This window comes from Mycteria americana, chromosome 7, assembly GCF_035582795.1.
Source record: "Mycteria americana isolate JAX WOST 10 ecotype Jacksonville Zoo and Gardens chromosome 7, USCA_MyAme_1.0, whole genome shotgun sequence".
NCBI classification, from domain to species: Eukaryota; Metazoa; Chordata; class Aves; order Ciconiiformes; family Ciconiidae; genus Mycteria; species Mycteria americana.
In genome coordinates this window covers 12495779-12516400 of record NC_134371.1, presented here as the reverse complement: position 1 = coordinate 12516400, position 20622 = coordinate 12495779, and the positions used below count along the sequence as shown (strand labels likewise).

Here is a 20622-nt window from a genome sequence, read left to right as displayed (position 1 = left end):
GCAGCACATCTGCAAGTCAGAAACAGAGACTTCTCACCAAAGGTAGTGACTTGGTAAGTAAATCCTGAAAGAAGAGGTGCACAGACTGAGCAAGGAGGATGGGAATGAAAGGGAGAATGAGCCAAAAACCAGGGGATGCTCTTGTTGAAAGCCTGGAGTGGACTTGAGGATGATGCGATTCCTACAGCAGAGTGGAAAGATGTCTATCATTGAGCCACAGTCTCTGCATTTCAGGCAAAAATCTCCCTGATTCTGTGCAGAAGCATGCCTAATCAGCAGACAGTGCCAAAGTGTGTATGTTTCATTATATGTATGGAGAATGTTTTTTTCATATCAGACTTAAAATCTTTCAAAAAACACTGCCTCAGGTTCCGAGATCCATGAAGGGGTATGAGTGAAGGCCAAAAGCTAGAGAAGTGTTTACCTGTCTAAAACAAAACAGATGCAATAATATCCTAGGTCTTAGTATCTTATTTCACTCAGAGTGCTTTTCTAAGTTTTTATGCTTATGATTTCATTTAAAGCCAGTAAATACTACAGTTGGTACCTGAGACTTCGTACGCTATCCCAACCTTACAATCAAACATGCATTTCATTCTCACAGTCCTTAGCGGGGTGGCTGTGATGAACAAAAGCTCCTGATAAGGAGTTCCAGTCTTACTGCAGACTGCTTTCAGACTAGTATATTGACACAAAACCAGACAAGTATATATTATATCAAAAGACAGATCAGGTTCTTTCCATGAAAAGAATGTATAGTAGAACAGACAACATAGTGGCTAGATATGATTGACAGAATGGAATAAAAAGGATTATGCCCTTTCCGATTATAATTTGTCTGCTCCTTTCCACCTTTCAGTATTGGATAGTTATTCCACAAGCAGTTGCTGCTTTCAGTTTTGCTTTCTGTCCCTTCCATGGATAAACAATAAATCCCTTGGTTTTAGACAGTGGAAGAGTTGGGTTTCATGCTTGAAATCACACATTTCACTGGAAGCTGGGGACTTGTCCCAGAGGCAGATGCCTGAGCCACCACCAAGCTGTTCCAGTAGGTTGGACTCATGACAAATCATGACTTACAGCAGCTTTGCTGTCTACCCTAAATGATGGGCCTGAGCTGCTACACAGAACAAAGTAGCTTTAAAATGGTCAAATACTTCTCTGATGACTGCTATTCTCTCTGACAGGCCTGGGACTGAACCAGAGCTTCCCATGCTAAAAAAACTCCAAACCTCTAGTGCACAGAATTTTGAGCTAAGGAATCACCAGTTTGAGTTAAGACAGTAACAAATCCGTACCCTATAAGATTTGGGACAGAAGAGGATCTGTAACACAGTGGCTGGTGGATTAGCCTTAAATAAGACAACTGGCTCTGTCACCATCTGTGCTAGCCCCTCACCGCTACTGGGAAAAGGGAGCACATTAGCATGATTCAGAGCAGATTCTCCTGGGCATCACATAGCCTAAAGACCATATGTTGCTGGCCCTGGTTTGAGCAGATTCTCTGTTGCTCTGCCTTTCACTGGGGACAAGAGTTAAAGATCAAGGAGCTCCTACATCACATTATCTTTTAATTGATATGGGGCAGCATTTGCATTAATGCAGACACTGGTGTCCACTGTGGTCAAAGCTCAGGCAATTCATAGCTCAGATCAGTATCAGAACCATCAGTTATTTCTTTCTGAAGGGGAAAGAAGTGCAGTGTATAAAGAAGACAGAATAATTCAAGTTGAAAAAGCAGAATCCTTTCTGTATTTTGGGGTTTTTTTTTCCTTTTTAGCATGTACTGAGAGGGAATGGGCTTTGGCTTTCAGCAGTTATGCAGGGAAGTACTGAACACAACACTGACCTGATGAGGATGTCATGAAACTTGCTTTTTTTTGCCTTCTCTCTCTCATTAGCTTCTGTTAGGCTATTAAATGTTCCTGATTCCTGTATCTTTTTCATAGTGACTGTAATTACATCACTTGCATACTGCCTGCCAGGAAGAAAGGAAACACAACAATAATTTATAGGTGCTGGTACTACAGTGTCTGGCACCTTTATCCATTATTGTTTACAGCTAAAATGGTAAGGAAATATAAGATCCCATTTCTGTTCTTATGTCCTATCAAACCCGGGAGTGCTTCTCCCATTATATCTGCTTCTTGTATGCCTGGAGAACTCTGTATTAGGAGCTGGTTGAAATTTATAATTTAAAAATGCTGCCCTGAATGCTACTCTAGGAAAGAGCAAAGAGGCACAAACATATCCATGCTGTGCCAGACTGTGCTGCCATTAGGAAGAAGGCTTCTGGCCTGCAGTAGTGATGACAGATACGTGGATCTTGGAAAATGAGACCTGAGGATGCAGACAAATATGTCTATAAAGGGATATGTGGGTGCCAAAATATCCCAGTACAGCCCTAAGCTGATCTTAACAAATACATGGGCTTGTCCAGTTTATTGAATTTCATGGTGTATGTGGTATTTATATTTTAGCTGCATTTTCTTCATTTGTGTTAGGATCTTCTTTAAGCCCTTTGTTGAAATAACATCAAAGGACAGAAGCCAGGATGCAGAAAAATGGGTACTGAATGCTCAGCTCCCCAATCTGTCTTTTAAACCAAAGGCTGCTGGTATTTCTGCAAATCAAGGCACTGGATTAGGTGCAGGAATAAAATCTATTTTAAAAAAGAAAGAAACTCTTTGGTCTTCATATACGTTATCAGTTCTATAAAGGAGAATGGCTGTAGCTGCCATAGAGGCTCTGTGTGCCCTGCAGTAGAACTGAGTTCACGAGACAATGCCCAGATCCCACTTTGCCTGTACATATATGCTAGGGGAACCTGACTCCAGACACCAGAACATCAGCACTGGCTAGTCCCTGGCACAAATTCCACCCAAGCAACCATTATCAACTGGGTAATATTTTGCAACTCCATTCAAAATAAACTGATTGTCATTACTTGGCATCCAGAGGCAAGCAAAGGCCAGAACTAAATGGCCTATAAAGCTAGACCCCACTGCTCTCTTTAGAGCTACTCCTTCCAGTCCAAGACTGAGGTACACCAGCAGTGGGAGAGTGAGAAGCTTGTATTTTTGCTTTCAAGGGACAGACTGAGAACTTTACAGCTCTGAGCATCCCCCACAGTCATCATATTTGTGCTTCACTCACCTGTCAGCCTGAATTTTTCTGAGATTCTCTACAGACAGAGCAGTGTGTTTCGTGGCCCTTTTCGAAAGATGATGGGTACTTTTTAGACCTTCAGTTTTCTTCAGCTGCTGCTCGTGTTCGATGCTTTTGAGAGACATGGAGGTAACTGTTTCCCCACTCCATTGCCTTGCTGACATAAGCTCTTGGTAGTTAATGTCCAGCTCCTTCTGGGTCTCTATGATTTCTTTCATTTCCTGGGTGCCAGTCTAAAAGGGAGTAAGAGAGACCTGCTTGCACATTGGGCAGTAGAAGTAAACCCTCTGCAACATTATGTGAGAAGAAGAAAAATTAATAGTTAACTAGAATGAAGCTATACTAAGAGCAGGTGGTAGTGTATGTTACATTCTGCAAAGAGTAGAAGAGCAGAAACATTTATCTTGGTTAGCTTTGAGCACACAATATAAGCTTATTAAAGTTTATGGGATCAAAAGTCCTAAAGTGACAGGACTAGAAAAGGCCTCAAAAGGTGAATTCATCTGCCCCAGGAGATGATGGTTCAGACTGTGTCATTCCTGACACGTACTTAATGACCTCCAGCAATGGAGACTACGCACCCTCCTGCCAGTACAGGAGGGTGCACATCAGAGGTGTACATCACAACAATCTTTACCATAAGAAAGTTTTTTTCTCCTCAGCTGCAGTTGAGCCCCTGGCTTCTTGTCCTAGTGTCCGTAGGCTCAGAGAACAAATCATTCCATCCTCCTTTGCAGCACCTTTTATGCACCAGAAAACTGTTGGCCTGCTTCCCCTCTGCCTTCTCTCCATCTTAGCCATTTCCCACTGCCTGTCACCACGACCTTTCCGTACAACATTATTGTTATAACAAGAGCTGAGACATGTGGAAATAAAAGCGATAGACATCAGCTATCTGCTTAGCTCAGTTTTTTGAGAGAGTGACAGCAGAGGAAGTATAACATAAATTCAAAGAAGAAATTCAAAATATTGGCAGCCCTCTTCTACATGGAAAGGTATCTTGTGGCCATATGAAAAAAAAAAAACAGAAAAGCAAAAGCACACTATAAAATCAGCTGAGGCCTTGCTTCGAGGAATTTCTCTGCTTTATGTGCTATGGATGAGAATGCAGGTGTATACACTGAGACATTAAAAGAGAAAATTTTCTTGCCTGCCTACTGGCATCTCTGTGACTGAACACTTAATAGCAGTACCACTGAAGCCAGCTAACGCAGTCACTGCCAGCCCCATTCTAGTCCATAGCTGCTTACTCCCCACCCTGGCTGCTTGGGGAAATGGATTAGAGAACTCATTGAGCTTAAACATTTTCCAGCAAAAAGGGAAAAAAAATAATTTATTTTTAGCAGCACCAGCTCTCAGTCCAGATCCCTCCACAACCACACACACGTTTGTGCCAACACAGCATAGAGGGCAGAGTAAAAACAAGCGGTCAGGGTGGCAACTGTGTCTGCCAGTAGTACTTCCAAGAAGTTACTTGTCAAGCGAGGCTCCGTTAGTGGTCTGCAATGCTGCCGTAGTCCGTGAGGGCAGTGCACAGGGGCTGCTTCGTTCTGAGTATCTTGGACATCTCCAGATCGGATGAATCAGCCTCTGGCAGTGCCTAACTCACCAGTGACTACAGAAGGAGTCTAGGTGACTACATGCTTAATTTTTGGACAGTTAAATTTACATTAAATGAATCACATGCAAAGTATACACAGACAAATGAACATTACATAGTTAATTAGAAAAAAAGGGTTTAAATAGTTTGCTGGTGATGGCTGTACTTCAGAAAGGACTAATTTTGGCAGACAAACTGCTTTAATATAATTTAGATTTTATGAATGTTCTGATGTTTTTTAATGTCTGGGAAAGTTCAAGATGGGCTATAACTGGATTGTCTGTAAACAGTAGGGACTTACACACTAATAATTACCAAATAACTATGTAAGAGTAAGGAGTTTGTAAACTGCATGTGTTACCATCTGTGTAGTCTCCTAGCTGTTTACCTTTTGCTAGTCTTTTGCCCAAAATTCAGCAAATAGAAAGGCTGCCTTCCTCTGTGGGATGGAATGTACAAGAGTTCTCGATTTGGAAAATCGGTGAGGTGCTGGCCAACACTGTGATTAATCCTCTCAAAAATGTCATCAACTGAAATTTAGATGTCAGTCTTTGAAAATGACATTGATTTGTTTGACTGACAGAGCTCCAGGGTGCTTTGCAAATACAGGTCTTCTACAAATACCATGATAACAGCCAAATGTAAACTGAGAAACGGGGAGGAGTAGCAAATTACAGAGCACAAAAGTTAGCAAGTAGCTTCCCTAAGCTATTTTCTTGTTTCTAAATTGTTTCCTTCTCTATTTGTTTTGGCATCTTTAAGAACACAAGTAGGGTTTATAGTCTGTGAGAAAATTGTGTTTTAAGAAGTGACTTGGTAAAAATGAGCATCTGTGATTGAAGAGAAAAGCTAAGGTGTTTTCTCTATAATTTAAGTGTCCCTTTAGTAGGTCTATCAACCTGAGTCTGGGTGTCTGAAGAACAACTCTTACTGTCCTAGAGAGACTCTCTTTCCCTGTGCTTTTGCTGCTGGCACATAAGAGGTTTCCCACCCAGCCCTGCGAGGGAGAAGGAGCCTCTGGAAACAGGTGAGGCTGGCTCACAGGACTCTTTCCAGGGGAGGAGTGCCCTCTATTGCACAGTCTAAGCATCGTTCACGCCCTGAAATTCACTGTAACAGCTTCGGCTGCTTTGCAATGGATTTTTTTGAAAAGAAGGTAGTCTGGAAAGGAAACACGTAGAAAGCAACATATTGATTTACCTTTCTCTTGCATTCTTAAGTGGTACATTAGACAGAGTGAACAGCACTAGATCTGAAAACTCGGATCCCAGTTTTTATTTCCATCCTGGTCACACACTTTTTTCTTTTTTGAGTTCCTCTTAAAAAAGAGTTTCAAACCTGCTTAAACTGGAAGCAGCCTGCTATGTCACTTAAAATGTATGACAATAGAACTTAGAACCATTTACCCCTCAGGATGGTCCCATCCTGTTTCCTATGTCTATCAGCTACCAGAAATATCACACCACCTTCCTCCACAGCAACAAACCTCTGCCCGAGCTTTGGGCTGCATTAGGGCTTCTTCTCTGTTCTTTATATCTCTGCCCAGGCCCTCTTAGGTATGATGCTATTAGAAATCAACTAATTAATAATGGTCGTTGGGAATGGGTAGTTACTAATATATTTTGAAGTGGAATCTTTCTTAATTCATTGTCTGTGGGGACTAAAGGAACTTTAGCATGGACTTAGAGAGGAACAGAATTACCCTGGTTTTGAGTACTTTCAAATATCCTATTCATTTGTATTTTTAAAATAGCTGTGTATCTACATAAGAACCTAGATATGTTTTGCTTCCTTTTCCCTAATCCTTTGCTTGTCATCTAACCACCGAGATTTTAAAATTATAAGCCCAGGAACCTCATCTTGGGTCAGTAGGGTCCTTTGCACAAAGTCTTGACAAAGGCTTCTCAATGATGCTGCAGTATAAATATTAAAATTGGTCATCCATGCACTTTTATTGTGTTTCTTCACCCAAGGGTAATGGAGCACTTAGCAGAAAAAATATCTGAGTTGATTTTTAAAAAATGCTGATAGAAGACATAAAACCAAGACAAGAAAAAAAGAGATTTTTTTTTTAAAGCAGGGAGGATAGAGGCACGTACATGGCTGAGGTCTGGCTTGCCCTCATGTGAAACCGGCATGATATATCCAAGAATTGAGAGTTGATCGACACAATTCTCCAGCACAGCAGTGAACAGCAGAGCTTCCAGATGAGTTAATTTTTCCATTTCTTTAGTCTCTGTATTCTTGCTAAGAGGAACAAAGACCAAAGATACCAATGAGAAAGACGCTATGGTGTTAGTAACGTTAGTAACAGTAGTTTAAACTAAAGGTAGACCTGAAATAGCCTTATATGCAGCCTTTTGTATACTTCCCTAGCTTTGTTTATAGCCTTTCATACACTGTTTATAAGAGCAGCCATGTTCCGCTAATGGCTGCATGCAGGGACAGCAGGAATGTTTAGCTTTCACAAAACAAAGTAGGTCCTGGTCCCTCCTACAGTAGATCTGGGTAGATAGGCTGAGAAGGGGGAATGGATATGGAAGGCACAAGCTGGGTGATGTGGCCTCACCATTCAGTTCAAGGGGGAGCCATGTTCCATGACGGACTTTGTTCTTTGGGAAACAAAGGAATGAAGGTGCCTTTTTAAAAGGAAAAAAAAATAAATCCACATGTCTTATAAAATCTCAGACAGTGAACCTTTGTGCTCTAATCACTCCTCGTTATTACTGTGTAGCCTTAACATTTTTGTGATCCCAATCCCCTCAGCAGGAACTCTTGCCACCTTAAGATGTTGAAAGTCAAACAAGAAACAATATCTAGACTACGTAAACTATCTTTAACAGTCTCTGTTGTTTTATTCTAAATTGCATTTCAAATGTGAAACTGCTCTGATACACAATTAAGCAACCCTTTGCCTTGCTTACAGATGGAATATTGTGAAAGTGCATCTAGGGAATGGTGGAAATTCACTATTAATCAAAGTGAAATTGGTCCATTTAGAAAAATGTATAAGAAAACACTTGCATAACAATGGAGAAATTCTCTGAGGTTTTTAATGTTTTGGTAAGCCATTAGACAATCCCTCCAAACCCTATACTCACAAAAGAGGTATTCTTGTATAACACCTAGCACAACTGGAGTCTGAGACGACTGAGATCCTGAATGCCATTGCAATGGCAGCATTAACATCCACTAACAAAAACTTCATTTGGCGCTATACCTACAACTGGATTTGTGCCATTTGTAAAACCCTTGAATAAACATATTCTAGGTCTGCAGAATATTACAGTCCAATCTGTAAGCATGCCAAGGAAATACATCAGACAATGCCTGTTAGCATGATTAACTGGGTAAGACATGGCCACGTTCTGTGGAGATTAAAGAGGTTTAGATGCAGTTATGCTCTAGATCACTGGAAATCAGTGATTGTTCATAAACAACTTTACAAGTGTTTAAAAAAATGTATACTTACTGTGACTTCTCTGAAACTGTTACCATTTGTCATTGTCCTTTTTTGTTGCTTTTGTTGAAGAAAATATAGTAATTTACAATTGGAACATGACATTAATTTCACTTGGGCAGAAAATATGGGTCACTTTTCAGTGCAGGTTTAGTAGGTGTTTATTAGTATCATAATAGGTAAATGGAACAAAAATAACTTAGATTTTATATATTTGTTTCTTGATGTCCCTGTCTCTTGCAGTAAGTTGTTTAATGCAACATGTAATGAAATGTACCGTCCTTCGTAACAGGACACAGCTTTCCTCCTCTCCTTGTGCATAAGACTACAACTAGAAAGCCTGGTGTGTGAGTGGCAGTCTTTTTCATGACAGCTATGTGTATAGTCAACAAGACTGGAATATTGCTCCTTTCAGCCTAGACCCTTTTCTTCGATTAACTGAATAATATCTCAGAATGCAAGACTACCAGGTGCACAGTCTTGCATTAAGGATTTTCACAAGAATTTCTGCTATGAGGTCGGGAGCACAGGGTGGAAGAGAGGGTTCGGGGGGTGGCATGACTCCAATGTTATGAACCATGAATAATGCGAAGTGCTATGATGTAGCAGGACCGGTATTTTCAGCAGATATAAAGAAGTATTAGTGCTGCCACATAAGGCATCAGTAAACCTCAGATAAGGCATGGTGCATGTTTCTAGTCATTTGTGTTAAAAAACATGCACAGGTACAGAAGACGGCTAGTGGGGTGATCATGGGAATAGAAATTCTGTTTTACAAGAGGTTAAAAGAATTGAGGACTGTGACTACTGCCTGCAAATACATGTGAAGAGTAGATACCAGGGAGAGACAGAGCTATTTAAGTCAAAGGATAATACTGGTCCAGGATCAAAGGAGTGTAATTTCTCCTAAGCCAGGCAATTATGACAAGGTTTCTAACTTCTGGATGGATGAAGATATGGAACAGCCTTCCAGACAAGATAATGGTAGAGGCACCCTAAATCATTTCACGAAGAAGCTTGCTTAAATCATGGCAGGAAAAGATACCAGCAAAGGAGTAATTCTGAAAATTATCAATACGTTTACTATCCTTCTTCTACTATTTATACTGACTTACCTAATTAATCCCACTGTTCAGGGCTTTTGATGGTCACCTATGACTAAGAAGGAACTGATTTCCTCCCTTTACTTCTGAGACTTTTTCTCTCCTGTCTTTTAATTATAAAAAAACATTGCTACAGCTTGAGATAGGAATCTGATAATATCATTAACAAATAAATAACTAATAATCTGTATAATAAACTAAAAGCATCACTTTTGCTTTCTTTTCAAACTTGGAATCAGTGATAGAAGTGGAGATGCACAAATTAAGTATTTTTACATAGAGAAAGTCAGACAATATCTCTTTCCAGTCAACAGGCACTAATAAAATACTTTTAAAATGTTTTACTCATTTTTATCTTTTTAAAAAATCTATGATCCATATTTTGAGTCTAAACAACATGAGAATAATCTATTACATGTGGAGTCCTAATGCTAAAAATATGGTGAAAAAAGATTTGTTGTGGGAGAGCTGTGACAGATGATTACAACAGCATTCTTGAAAGAAGAAATAACACTTGCAGCTCTCATAGGAAAAAGTGACTTATTTGGAAACAAAGGAGGTTGCAATAGCTTTTCCTCCATCCCATCAGCAGCTTCTGTCCAAGAGAGCATTAACTCAAGATATTAATGCGTTTTAAGAAAGCTCACAGCTGGAATGTTTCTCTAAAGCCTGCTAGTTTGCTCCTCCTATAGATCTCCTCTTATAACCATATACTCACTCAGCAGATGCACGTGCCAAGCCAGTACCCTCTGCGCTTACGTTGACTTGGAAGCGAGAAGGAAACCACTGTCTGGGGCATGAAGAAACACTATGAATAGCAAGCTGCTCTCCCTGGATTTTAGCATTAACACAGTGCCCACAGACCATCCTGATTCAGCCATTGGCATCAACCTTAACCACTGCACTTTGCTCAACTCCTTCATTAAACTCTATAATAAAAAAAAAGAGGTATGTGAAGGATTCAGCTTCCCCCAAGAGTTTAGGTTGACATTCTTTCCCTGCTGATCTAAAGGGAAAGAAAAACATATCAAGAAATAATTTTTAAAACAACTGTATAAAAGGTCTGGCCTCCTGTTCCTTTGGGGATTGCAACTCCCTCTGCTGTGTGAGAGTCCTGGATGCACATTTCTCCCATCCTGCTGCCTGATAAACTAAAATGGCTTCAAAGGCAACATTTTTTTGCAGCATTCCTTTTAGTCAATTAAGGAGATACCAATGAATTCCAGTGAGAAAATTCAAAGCTGAGAATGTCACACCTCTTTTAGCTCTGTTTTGCAAATGATTGGCAAGGAGAGATTCTAAATATCCACAGTGGCAGCAGCTGGGCCATAAATCAGAAACACCTTAGTTTTTACCAAAAAAAGGTCTCTTAGGCAAGCGAAATAGTTGTGTCCCTACAAAACTCTGCCTACCACTACACATATGAGAACATAAGTTGCTCATTTGAAAAAAAATTATATATATATAAAAGAAAAGAAACCTTGAAAATCTGAAGTAATCTTGGTTTTGGCTTAAAGACACAATTTAGGTTTCATCCTGACTGTAGAGAAAGACTTTCGGCTCCTGCTCTCTGAGGCTGTACTGGTGAGAACCCAGGAGAACCGAGTGCAGGAATGAAAGATGTGGTGCTACTTTTAGCTGTATGTCCCTTATGGGACTAAATCTGTATGGGACAGGAAAAGATAAGATTTAGGGAGCATTTATTGGCTGTGGCTTCTCTACTGCTGGAAAACAGTATTTTGATAGATAGTTTATTCTCCTCAAAGCAGGGATTGTGTCCTTTCTCTGAGCAGAGGTTCCTACCACGCATTTGACACTGTTAACTGGGTAGATTACTGAGAGTTGCTGTGCTTTCTACCTCTTCCTTGAAGTAGAAGCCAACAGAATAGTTTTAAGAATTCATAATATTCCATCCTTTCTCTGCTCCTACTTCCTAACAATTTCTTCTAAGAAAAACCTCTGCTTATACATGCTTACAAGGCATTGAATGCTTCTACCCTGGCCCAGCAAAGTACAGATAGACTTAATTCTCCTCCTGGATTGGGATCTAATTCCTCAGTCTCAGGTTCAAGCTCTCCAAGCCCAGCTGGTGACAAGATGACAGTAGATTTTGTTCCTGAGATCCAATTTTTCATAAAAGCACTCTGAGCACACGTTCAAATGCAGCTTAAGACTCTTAGGAACAAAGTTACAGTGAAAGTCTGGATGGCCAAGGCACATTTCACGTCGGAGTAAGTTCCTAAATCACTTAAAGTGCTCTGAAAATGCACCTGAATTTCTGGCTGTGTGAGGGAAGTGACAGAAATCAGGAGTGAATGACCCTGACTTGGGAAAATGGGTAAGTGCATGCTTCCACCTATTCTTATTTAGGAAAACACAGGAATGTGTGACTTCATTACAGGGATTTGAGCGTAGAAATACATGTTTTCTGTCACCGAGGCGATATCAGGAGTAAAATAAATGTTGAGATGATTCACTAATTCAAGGTGAGAACGGAGGAAGACAGGCAGGGCCCGGAGAGCTGCCATCAGAAGAGGGCCCCAGAGCCCTGGCCAACCCAGAAGCACCAAGCGCTGCCCTTCACCTCCTCGCTGCCCCCTCATAGGGCTCCTCGGCTTGTTCCACCGCCGCAGCCGGTTCTCGCTGGGGGGCTGCGGCCCCGCTCGCCCTGCCAGGCCTCCCCTCCATCGCCGCGCCGCGATTTACCTCCCCCGCCGCTCCCACCCCGGCCGGCCGCAGGGCCCTGCCCACAGCGGCTGGGCCGGCGGTACCGGGCCGGGCACCCCCTGCCCACCTGCCCACCTGCCCGCTGCCGGTCCCGGTCCCGGTCCCGGTCCCGGTCCCGGTCCCGGTCCCGGTCCCGGTCCCGGTCCCGGTCCCGGTCCCGGTCCCGGCCCGCTGCGGCGCTCACCGGGACGCAGTGGCCGTGGCGCCCGTCTCCATGGCGACCACCACGCTCCGGGGGCCTCGCAGGGCTGCCCGGCGGGTGCCTGCACGGCGGGGCTGGGGCCGGCCCTCCCCGGATCGTCACCCGGAGGAGAAAGGAGACGCGGGGGACGGGGCGAGGGACGCGCTGGGGGACGGTGTGCTCACCCCGCCGGGGCCGCCTCGGTTTCTCCCGCTCAGGCGGTGCTAGCGGCCCCCCGCAGAGGGTCCTTCCCGGCCCATATCCCGGAAGGCAGTGCGGCGGCTCTCTCTTTCGCCGCCATCTTGGTTCGCCGCCGTGGGGGTGAGCTGGGGAGCGGCGGCGCGGGGTGAAGGGCAGGAGGGAGCTTCCCCCGCCATGGGACCGTCGGCGGGCGCGGGGCTCCCGGGGCGTTGCGGCTGGTGCCGTGCGGAGCGGGTAGAAGGCGGGATGGCGCCGATGTGCGGCGGATGGTCCCGCCCGCAGGTTGAGGCCCGCAGCTGAAGGGGGGCTGAGGCGCCTGGAGCGTCCTGTTCTCTGGGGAAGCGGAGGGGTCCCCTTCCCTTCTCCGTGAGGCGGAGCACGTCGTGGGGAGGCTGGCGACCCTCGTGCCCTCGTCGCCGTGCTGTGGGTGGCCCCTGGCCGGCAGGATGTTCTGGCCCCCGGACCGGGCTTGCGGCAGCTCCCGCTCGCTCGGCTGGACAGAGCTGCCGGCCTGGGAGGCTCATGCGTTGTGTGTCGTTTCTAGGCCTGCTGGGACCAGGGCTTCAGGAGGACACCATGACCGGGAGGTGAGTGACCTGCCCCGAGTGAGCTCTCGGCTCGCTGTTACGGTGTACTTTTGACAGGTCGTCTTGTAAACTGTGCATTTCTGAGAGCGTTTTGTTAAAGCTGCGGGCAGTGATCCGTTTTCCTGTGGCTGCTCTCATTTACCAGGACAGCTCCTGTGCCCGGTATCCTGCTGGGCCCTCTGTTAAACGCCCACAGTCGTGTGTCTCTGTTCTGAAGCCTCTGCCTTAAACTGGTTGTAGCTGTTCATATGGTGTGCCACGCTTTCCTGGGCCTGTCAGTAGATGCGGGATATTAATGGTGTTTTTATTAGCACAGTGTTTGCGAACCTTCAGTGTACAGTAGAGGCTTTGACATACTGTTTTCCTTGAGTAAGAGAGCTACTATGTCATCGAGTTTTCTTATGGATATAGGGATTGAGGTGGTAAATGGTGGAGGGATTGAATCTGAATCACAGCGTTTTGTCTTAAATATTTATCTGTGGAGTTTATCTTCTGTCGCGCATGTGTGGAAGATAGAACTGCATAGCTTCGTTTAATACTGCTGTATTATGGGACAGTTGCTGGATGCAGTTGAGACAGTCGTGATGTATACCTGATGTGTGGAGTGAGCCTTATAATTGCTTTACATGCGTAGCACAGACAGGTCTTTGTTGTGAGTAATTGTTGAGGAGTTTGTTACTTGTCTGGTGCATGAGGGGCTGTCTCTCTGGCTGTCCCCATAGACTGCAGTTAATTCCTTTGAGACTACAAATTAACAGCAATTAATATCTTCTCCTATCGTGGTTACTGCAACATAGGAGACTCAGTTTATGTGGTGTATAGAAAAAAGTGATATTTACTCATCATAGAGTGTTTGTAGACATTTGAAAGCAAAACACCTACTAATGTTGAAGCATTTTGGTTTTCATATGAAGCCTGTAGTGTCAGAAGTTTATAACAAGAAGAAAGATACAACGTTCTCATAAATACTTCATGTCCCAGTTACTTAGCTTTCCTCTGTTGGTTGAATGTAAGGATTTGCAGTAAAAAGCAAAAGCAGTGGGGTTTTTCCTCAGCTAAATTTCTACTAGTGTGGAAATAGTTTCTGCTGAAACAGCACGTTATTTGTTTTTACATTTGGTACTTTGGAGTGAATTATAATTTGTAAATGTTTTCAATGCCTTTAGGCTGTGGTGCAAGGCCATTTTTGCTGGCTACAAACGTGGCCTCCGAAACCAGCGGGAGCACACTGCCCTTCTGAAAATTGAAGGTGTTTATGCCCGTCAGGAGACAGACTTCTACTTGGGCAAGAGGTGTGCCTATGTATACAAAGCTAAAAAGTAAGTAACTCTTCATTGTTATGCTAAATTAGCCAACTCCTATATCCATTTTTGCAAATGCCAGGATGTGAGCAGTCTGCTTATAGAGCTTTTGTTAGAACAAAAATAAATTGGGCTCAGTTTATCAATAGAATATCTATGGAGTACTCTGTAGACCAGTTTTCCTGAGTTGGTTTTGTTTTTAAAGTCCTTGGTTATTTTTGCTTTAATTGGCCTATGTGTTTTTAATTCAGATCATGAAATTATGTGAAATAATCATTCACTTGTTATGTTACAACGTGTTACGTTAGTAAATAGGATGAGAAACAAATTTTGCCTGAGACTGGCAAAAACCGAAGGCAGCTTGGTAGAATAAATTGAAGTGAGGTGAATTTGTGTCGAGTATGATGAGCTATTGAATTACTTGAACAGCAGAATTATTTTGTGAAGCTTGGAGGAATTTGTATCCTGGCTTTTGCATGCCTATGTCAGAGCGTTGTCACTTCTGCTGTGCTGGCATTGGTGGAGGTCTTAGGAACAATTACTTACTACCTTCCACGTACTTTTTCTTTGAGTGTGGTTGTTAGAGTTCAGAATTGCCTTGAATAAAAGTGATCAGACTGTTAACTTGACCACTATCATTTCCAAGACGGCACATGGCTTTCCTTCTAAAGCAGTTTTTTGCAATCTTATACCAATAGATGAGGTTTTGGTTTGATCATCTTAGCATTAGTGTTTTCCAAATTTTTAGTTTTGTGACTTGTTAATAGTTCTCCAGTGGAGCTTCTGATAAATTACAAGCTGTAATACTTACCTTATTTGGAAGGTATAGTGAAAATCCCAGGCCTAGCAAATTTCACAGGTAAGTGGAATGTGGTGAACTAAAGATGGCTGTGGAATACAGTTGTGGAAGTGCCTTAAAGAGGCTGCATTGTCAGTCCTGTACAGAGCTGTGACGGAGTGTGCTCAGCCGTTCTTTCCCTCTCTTTCCTCAGCAACACTGTAACCCCCGGTGGCAAGCCCAACAGGACACGAGTGATCTGGGGGAAGGTAACCCGCGCCCATGGGAACAGTGGCATGGTTCGTGCCAAGTTCCGCTCCAACCTTCCTGCCAAGGCCATTGGACACAGAATCCGGGTGGTAAGTGGATTTATTTTAGCAACAACATATTGGCAGTTTTTGGGGTGCCTTTTACCCAGAGTTTTGATGCACCCAGAGTTTTGATGCACCCAGAGTTTTGATGCACCCAGAGTTTTGATGCACCCAGAGTTTTGATGCACCCAGAGTTTTGATGCACCCAGAGTTTTGATGCAGTATCTTCCTAGTGATGTTGCTACACTTTTTCATTCTTGCACCTCATCTGTGTAAATTGAGGGGGTTGCTTTTATAGTAGTTGAAGAGATCAATGATCTAGATTGTAACTGCAAAACTTGTCTTTAAAATAGTACAGTCCGGTAACAGGATTTCTAACACGATTCTATTCTTGTCTTTTACAGATGCTGTATCCATCTAGGATCTAAATTTTTACTGGAAATAAAATGGAGAATCTGTTTAATTTTTGTACATTTCTATTTTTATCCCCCCACCTATTTTGAGGGACTTTGTTCTTTTTCAGTAGCATATCAGAATTCACGGCACAGGGATGGAGTAGTGACTCTAAGCTAGACGGTGAAATGGAGATTCGACCCGTGCTTGGCAAGGCATTTGTAGAGCAGACTACATTCTAAAGACAAATAACTGGCAGCCTTTACTGCGACCTCTCTGTGCCTCCCATCGCGGAATCCGAATGGTTTGCAGGGCTAAACAATAAATGTTTACAACCTCATAGACTGTGCACACAAGCTTTATATAGAACATGAGAAATACTTCCTTGCCTACCTACTAGAGGGAAACTTCTTACTCCTGTTTCTCTTGTGCTTGGAGATGACTGCTCTTGAGACAAAACTGTAATGGGACACTAAATCCTAGCAGGTGTAAGTCCTAGCTCACGTCTAAAAATAGTGATTCTAGCAGAGTCACAAAGAATGAGACCACATGTACCTGGGCAGCATGCATGCCTGTAGCATCTGCTCTGTGAAATTTGTTTAGGCACGTTTTCATCACACAACTCTGTAGTGCCTAAGTGTTAATACTTGCTGGTTTCCTGGCCAGCCTTATTGCAATTTGTAATGCAGGGTGGGGAGGATCCTTATGTCAGACTGGTGTATCACTTTCATGAGTTCTTTTAAGGTTTGTTGAACAAGAAAGTGGTGAAAAATTAATTTAAAGATTCTTAAGTTTTAGTACATCCCCTAAGAATACGGGGTAGTTTTAAGGGACGTTTCGGGCAGCTGCAGGTTGGCGTGGCTACTGCTGATGTCACAGTCCCTAAATGACCCGTCGGTACCCTGGGTGGGTGATGCCACTGATTCCATGTAGTTTTTCAGTCATTTGGAAAGCACCCCTAGCTGGTGAGGCAGGTAAGTCATTGCCCTAACCTTCCCTCCGTCCCACTCAAGTGCAGGTCCCTCTTTCCCTATGAGAGCTTCCCCCTCCCTGCCTGGCCCCGCTGCCTGCGCGCGGCAGGGAGCCCTCTGAGCTGCGAGCTTTGCTTCTTTCCTGCAGTGGGCTGGTAGTTCATAACTAATCCTCTTCCTTCTGAAGGAGGTGGAGTAGTCATGTATTCAGAGTATGTTATTGGGTAAATTAAGACTTTCTTTTGAATGGCAATTCAAACAAAAACTGGACCTGGCTTCTTGGCTCTGGTATAGAAATTACTTCGCTGGACTGGCTTCAAGAATTAAACCTGCTACTGCTGTCTTCAGCAGCAGGAGAGCGCTTGCAGTGGAAAGCTGCGTTTTTTTTTTTTTTTTAATGTGTGGAGAGAAACTGCAGCTTATGGGATGCTGGGTCAGGTCAAGCAGGGCTTTAGTCTTCCGCAAATACCGACAGGTTGTACACATAGGATTCAAAGAAGGATGGGGTGGAATACAAATTGAATTTCCAGTTTTAGGCATTACCAAAGGAAGGAGGAGGAAACGTAGTGGGCAAATGGGGCTGTAGCAGCAGGTTGGTAGGACTGTGGTCCCTATCATGTGGTTGGATTTTGCTGATGAGAAAGTAATAAGTACTCTTGAGTTTGAGGTAAGATGCCCAAAAATATGTAATGATCCCTTTTGTCTCTTTCATCTTTTTCTACTGTACCAGACTACTGAGGTACAAAGCCTGTTCCTGGGAGGTCCAAAGTCAAATAGCATATGGCTACAATTTTTGAATCTTTGTGTCAGAACTGCTATTTCCTTTCACGTTCATTTGGTCCCACCAGAACCAGTGTGTTTGATAGTACGTGGTGGCTGCTGAGAGCGGCAGGCGTAGCCTGTTTCAAGGCCTGTGCGATGCGAGTGCCTTTGCTACAGCAAACCCCTTCCACTCCTTTCCCCGGCAGTGCAGCAAAACGACTTGTGTGGGAGGAAGCTATGGCATCAGAGGAGCCTGCTGTCTGCTTCTTTGTGGACCGAACCACCTGGGAGCTCCTCAACCTGCTGGACATAGTGGGGAGGCGGAATGGACGGGTGCTGGTGGTGGAGGTGGACAGTGATGATGTGAGAGCTCCCTCGGTGCTGGTGGATTTTGCCCAGGACCTGTGTGGCACAGCCAACATCAGGGCTAAACTACAGGAGGTGGACAGGATGGAAGAGGAGGTTCGGCCACATCTGGTTTTTATGCTCTGGCATGCCACTGTGTTGAAGCAGCTCATGCGGTGGGATCACCTGGATGAGGCCCTCTGGAATGTGAGGAACTTCCTCCCCTGCGTGCCGGACGTGCTGGTGCTTGTGATGATCCATCCAGACGCCCAGGAGCAGCTGGACCAGGCAGTGGAAGCGCTTAGGAGAATGCAGTGTCTGCTGGATGGGGCCTGGCAACTGGTGGTGGAGGCAGCAGTCTACAGACCAGGCCAGCCTGGTGGTATCCTGGAGGCAAAGAGAGCTGCGTGTAGAGCACTGAGAGAAGTCTTAAACTGCCATGAAGGTATCCTGGAACATAGCTAAACTCAGGGGTGAGGGACAGAGAGACAGGCGTTTTGGAAACAAAAACATGCTCAGGGTGGGGCATGGAAGGGTCTGAGGGACATTGTAGACCAAATTGATGCTTGGTGGCCAGGTTCAGATACAGGAGGGAAGATAAGCTGGACCTTGCAGGCAATGTGAGCTGGAAATGAAAATGAGGGTTTAAGTGCTGGGATGGGGATGGACAATGTAGTGTGAGCCAACTGTGTGTCCTCTTCCAAGTTGGACAGTGGTGGCTCTTGCTCCTTGCCCCAAAATACACATGGCTATGGAGATGCTGCTCAGTGTAAGAACTGCAGTCCTGACTCCACTGCTGGGGCTTTCCGTGATTGTTAACAGCTTCACAGTCTCACTGACCCTGCGTTCTTCATTGGAGGGATGTGCCAACTTTTTTGGGTGAGCCATAGGCCAAAGCTTTCACCAGGATGATGCCTGCTGTTCTTCTATCACACGCATTTCCTCCCCTAGAAGGTGACTCCCGGGGTCCATTTATTTTTTCGCTCCCAGAGTTCAGTTACTGCTGTGCTCTGCCTGAACATATGCGACACGAGGTATCAAAGACAGCTGGAGAATGAACTCCCTTGGGCAGCAGAATCTGGCAGGTTGGTTTTAGTGCTGTTCACCTGGATGTCCCTTTGTAGAAATACTTCCCTCTTGGTGCCTTGCTTGTCTGCCAAGTCCTTTTGCACAGACATGGTTCAGTTATGTGGCTGCTGCCAGAAGGGGACACTGCTCCTTCAGCGTCACGCTGTCCTTGCTACAAAGCTCAGATTTCTTTGCTGCATTGGCTGAACAATCTACCCCAGGAAACTGCTATCAAAAATCACCGAGTTTCTGCTTTGCATGAAATGCCTTGCTCAAATATCAAAATGTCCCCAAGAAATGTTCTGGGCTGTCCCCAAGAAACCAGCTGTCAACAGAGAGGGAGTGAGAGCAGGCCAGCTGCCTCTGGATTTTAGACTGTCCCAAAACTGAGATAGTGAAAGAAACCCAGATGTAAGACCTAAGACCGCTTTTTCCCAGGAGAGCCTGAATGCAGGGGTCTTTGGTAGTTCTCATCAGCACAAAGTTCCTGAAATACCCCAGGGTTCTTTGTAGTCACAGGATGGTGGGAGAGCAAAGTTTGCCGCCCCCTCTCGCTTGTTGGACAAGATGCTGCAAACAAGATGAAGGCCCATCTCCTGTTGCAGTGCTGTTTGCCATTAGGCCTTTCTCAAGCTACTGTCCTCACACCAGAATAGTTGAAGGGTCTGGGATGAGCTGTCTAAATTTGTTACACTGATCCATGGGATCCTTCCCACCTACCCTGATGGAAGGACCTGGGGATGGTTATGTGCAGAGCATGCTCTGCAACTCGCTATTTCACATGCAGCTGTTCCAGGCTTGCCAGGTAGCTCAGCGTGGTGTGTTTGGGCATGCAACACCTTGCTGTCATTCATGCTATGTTTTCAAGCTTACTGCCTGAGCAGCCCATGAATGTTGTGTCCCTTCAATACGATGGGTGAAAGAAGCTTGCTGTATCTTGACCCAAACTCCACTGAGATCTGTAGATCAGGGTCTGAGTGCTGGCTTACGGAGGTGTCAGCACAGCTCTTGGGGGAGGACTGAGAGTGGTGTGGGCTGAACCTGCAGCATGTATAGGACTGAGAATCAGCTGGAGGACGGTCCTGATCTGTGCCCGAATGCAGACTGACACTGCTGAGCCCTTCTGTAACAGAAATCAATCAGCATCCTCTTCAAACTAGAGGCACTCCAAGTAAAACAGTACATTTGTGTTCGTTCCTCCTCATTCCTGGGCAAAAAAAGAAAAAAATCTATGCAGATGAAAACCCAACATTTAGCCCACTGCCCATTAAAGGGGCTATTGCAGGGAACTGGCCTTCTATACAAGTGGGTACCAGTAGACATCCAGCAGGTTGAATTACTGGGATGGGTTATTTTGGGTGGGAGGAACTGTGGGAGCAGTAGATTATTTTTGTTTCTAAGGCCAATGGCCCATATAATAGCTGAACTCATTTCACATCCTCTCTGGGCATGGCAAGGCACTATGGTTAGCTGCATGTTTTTGCATTGGGAGTTTATATGTATTTCTTCTCTGTTTGTTTTACAGATCTTGTATCCACCTAAGATCTTAACTATCACCAAAAGAAGTATTAAAAACTTGGTATTTATTTAATTTCCCTGTGTGTCTGTGTGTAACATCAAAGACTGTGAAACTCCTGCTGAAGCTGCAGGTTTGTGCAATATAGTA

The 20622-nt window shown here is 44.2% G+C and overlaps 3 protein-coding genes across 11 annotated transcripts in view; 2 read left to right on the top strand and 1 right to left on the bottom strand.

Annotated features, from left to right (window-relative positions):
• DRC9 (dynein regulatory complex subunit 9) overlaps nt 1–12286 on the bottom strand; it is a 29667-nt gene extending 17381 nt beyond the window's left edge. For 2 of the 4 annotated variants that reach the window (XM_075507074.1, XM_075507077.1), the window contains exons 1-4: nt 11916–12049; nt 6868–7015; nt 3157–3401; nt 1850–1978 (exon numbers count right to left, since the gene is read on the bottom strand). In XM_075507074.1, coding sequence (XP_075363189.1) covers nt 1850–1978; nt 3157–3401; nt 6868–7015; nt 11916–12019 — 626 coding nt within the window. In that variant the 5' untranslated portion in view covers nt 12020–12049. Of the gene's footprint in view, nt 1–1849; nt 1979–3156; nt 3402–6867; nt 7016–11915; nt 12050–12242 lie in introns of those variants that run through there. The other 2 variants (XM_075507075.1, XM_075507076.1) reach the window with 2 other exon arrangements.
• A 148-nt stretch (nt 12287–12434) lies between these two features.
• On the top strand, nt 12435–15880 carry RPL35A (ribosomal protein L35a). Its single transcript, XM_075507085.1, has 5 exons — nt 12435–12560; nt 12985–13027; nt 14194–14346; nt 15321–15465; nt 15822–15880. Exons 2-5 carry the CDS (start codon nt 13017–13019, stop codon nt 15843–15845), a joined length of 333 nt encoding a protein of 110 aa, XP_075363200.1. The 5' UTR covers nt 12435–12560; nt 12985–13016; the 3' UTR covers nt 15846–15880.
• Nucleotides 15881–16022: 142 nt separating this feature from the next.
• On the top strand, nt 16023–20622 carry LOC142412238 (uncharacterized). 6 transcript variants are annotated; one of them, XM_075507081.1, is made up of 3 exons: nt 16023–18333; nt 18879–18973; nt 20482–20622. In XM_075507081.1, the coding sequence occupies exons 1-2, from the start codon at nt 17562–17564 to the stop codon at nt 18944–18946; spliced, it is 840 nt and encodes a 279-aa protein (XP_075363196.1). In that variant the 5' UTR covers nt 16023–17561; the 3' UTR covers nt 18947–18973; nt 20482–20622. The 6 variants fall into 6 exon arrangements, with proteins under 6 accessions (XP_075363196.1, XP_075363195.1, XP_075363199.1 ...); XM_075507080.1 differs by having other exon boundaries at nt 18840–18973; XM_075507084.1 differs by lacking the exon at nt 20482–20622 and having other exon boundaries at nt 16023–16784; nt 17750–18333; nt 18840–20463.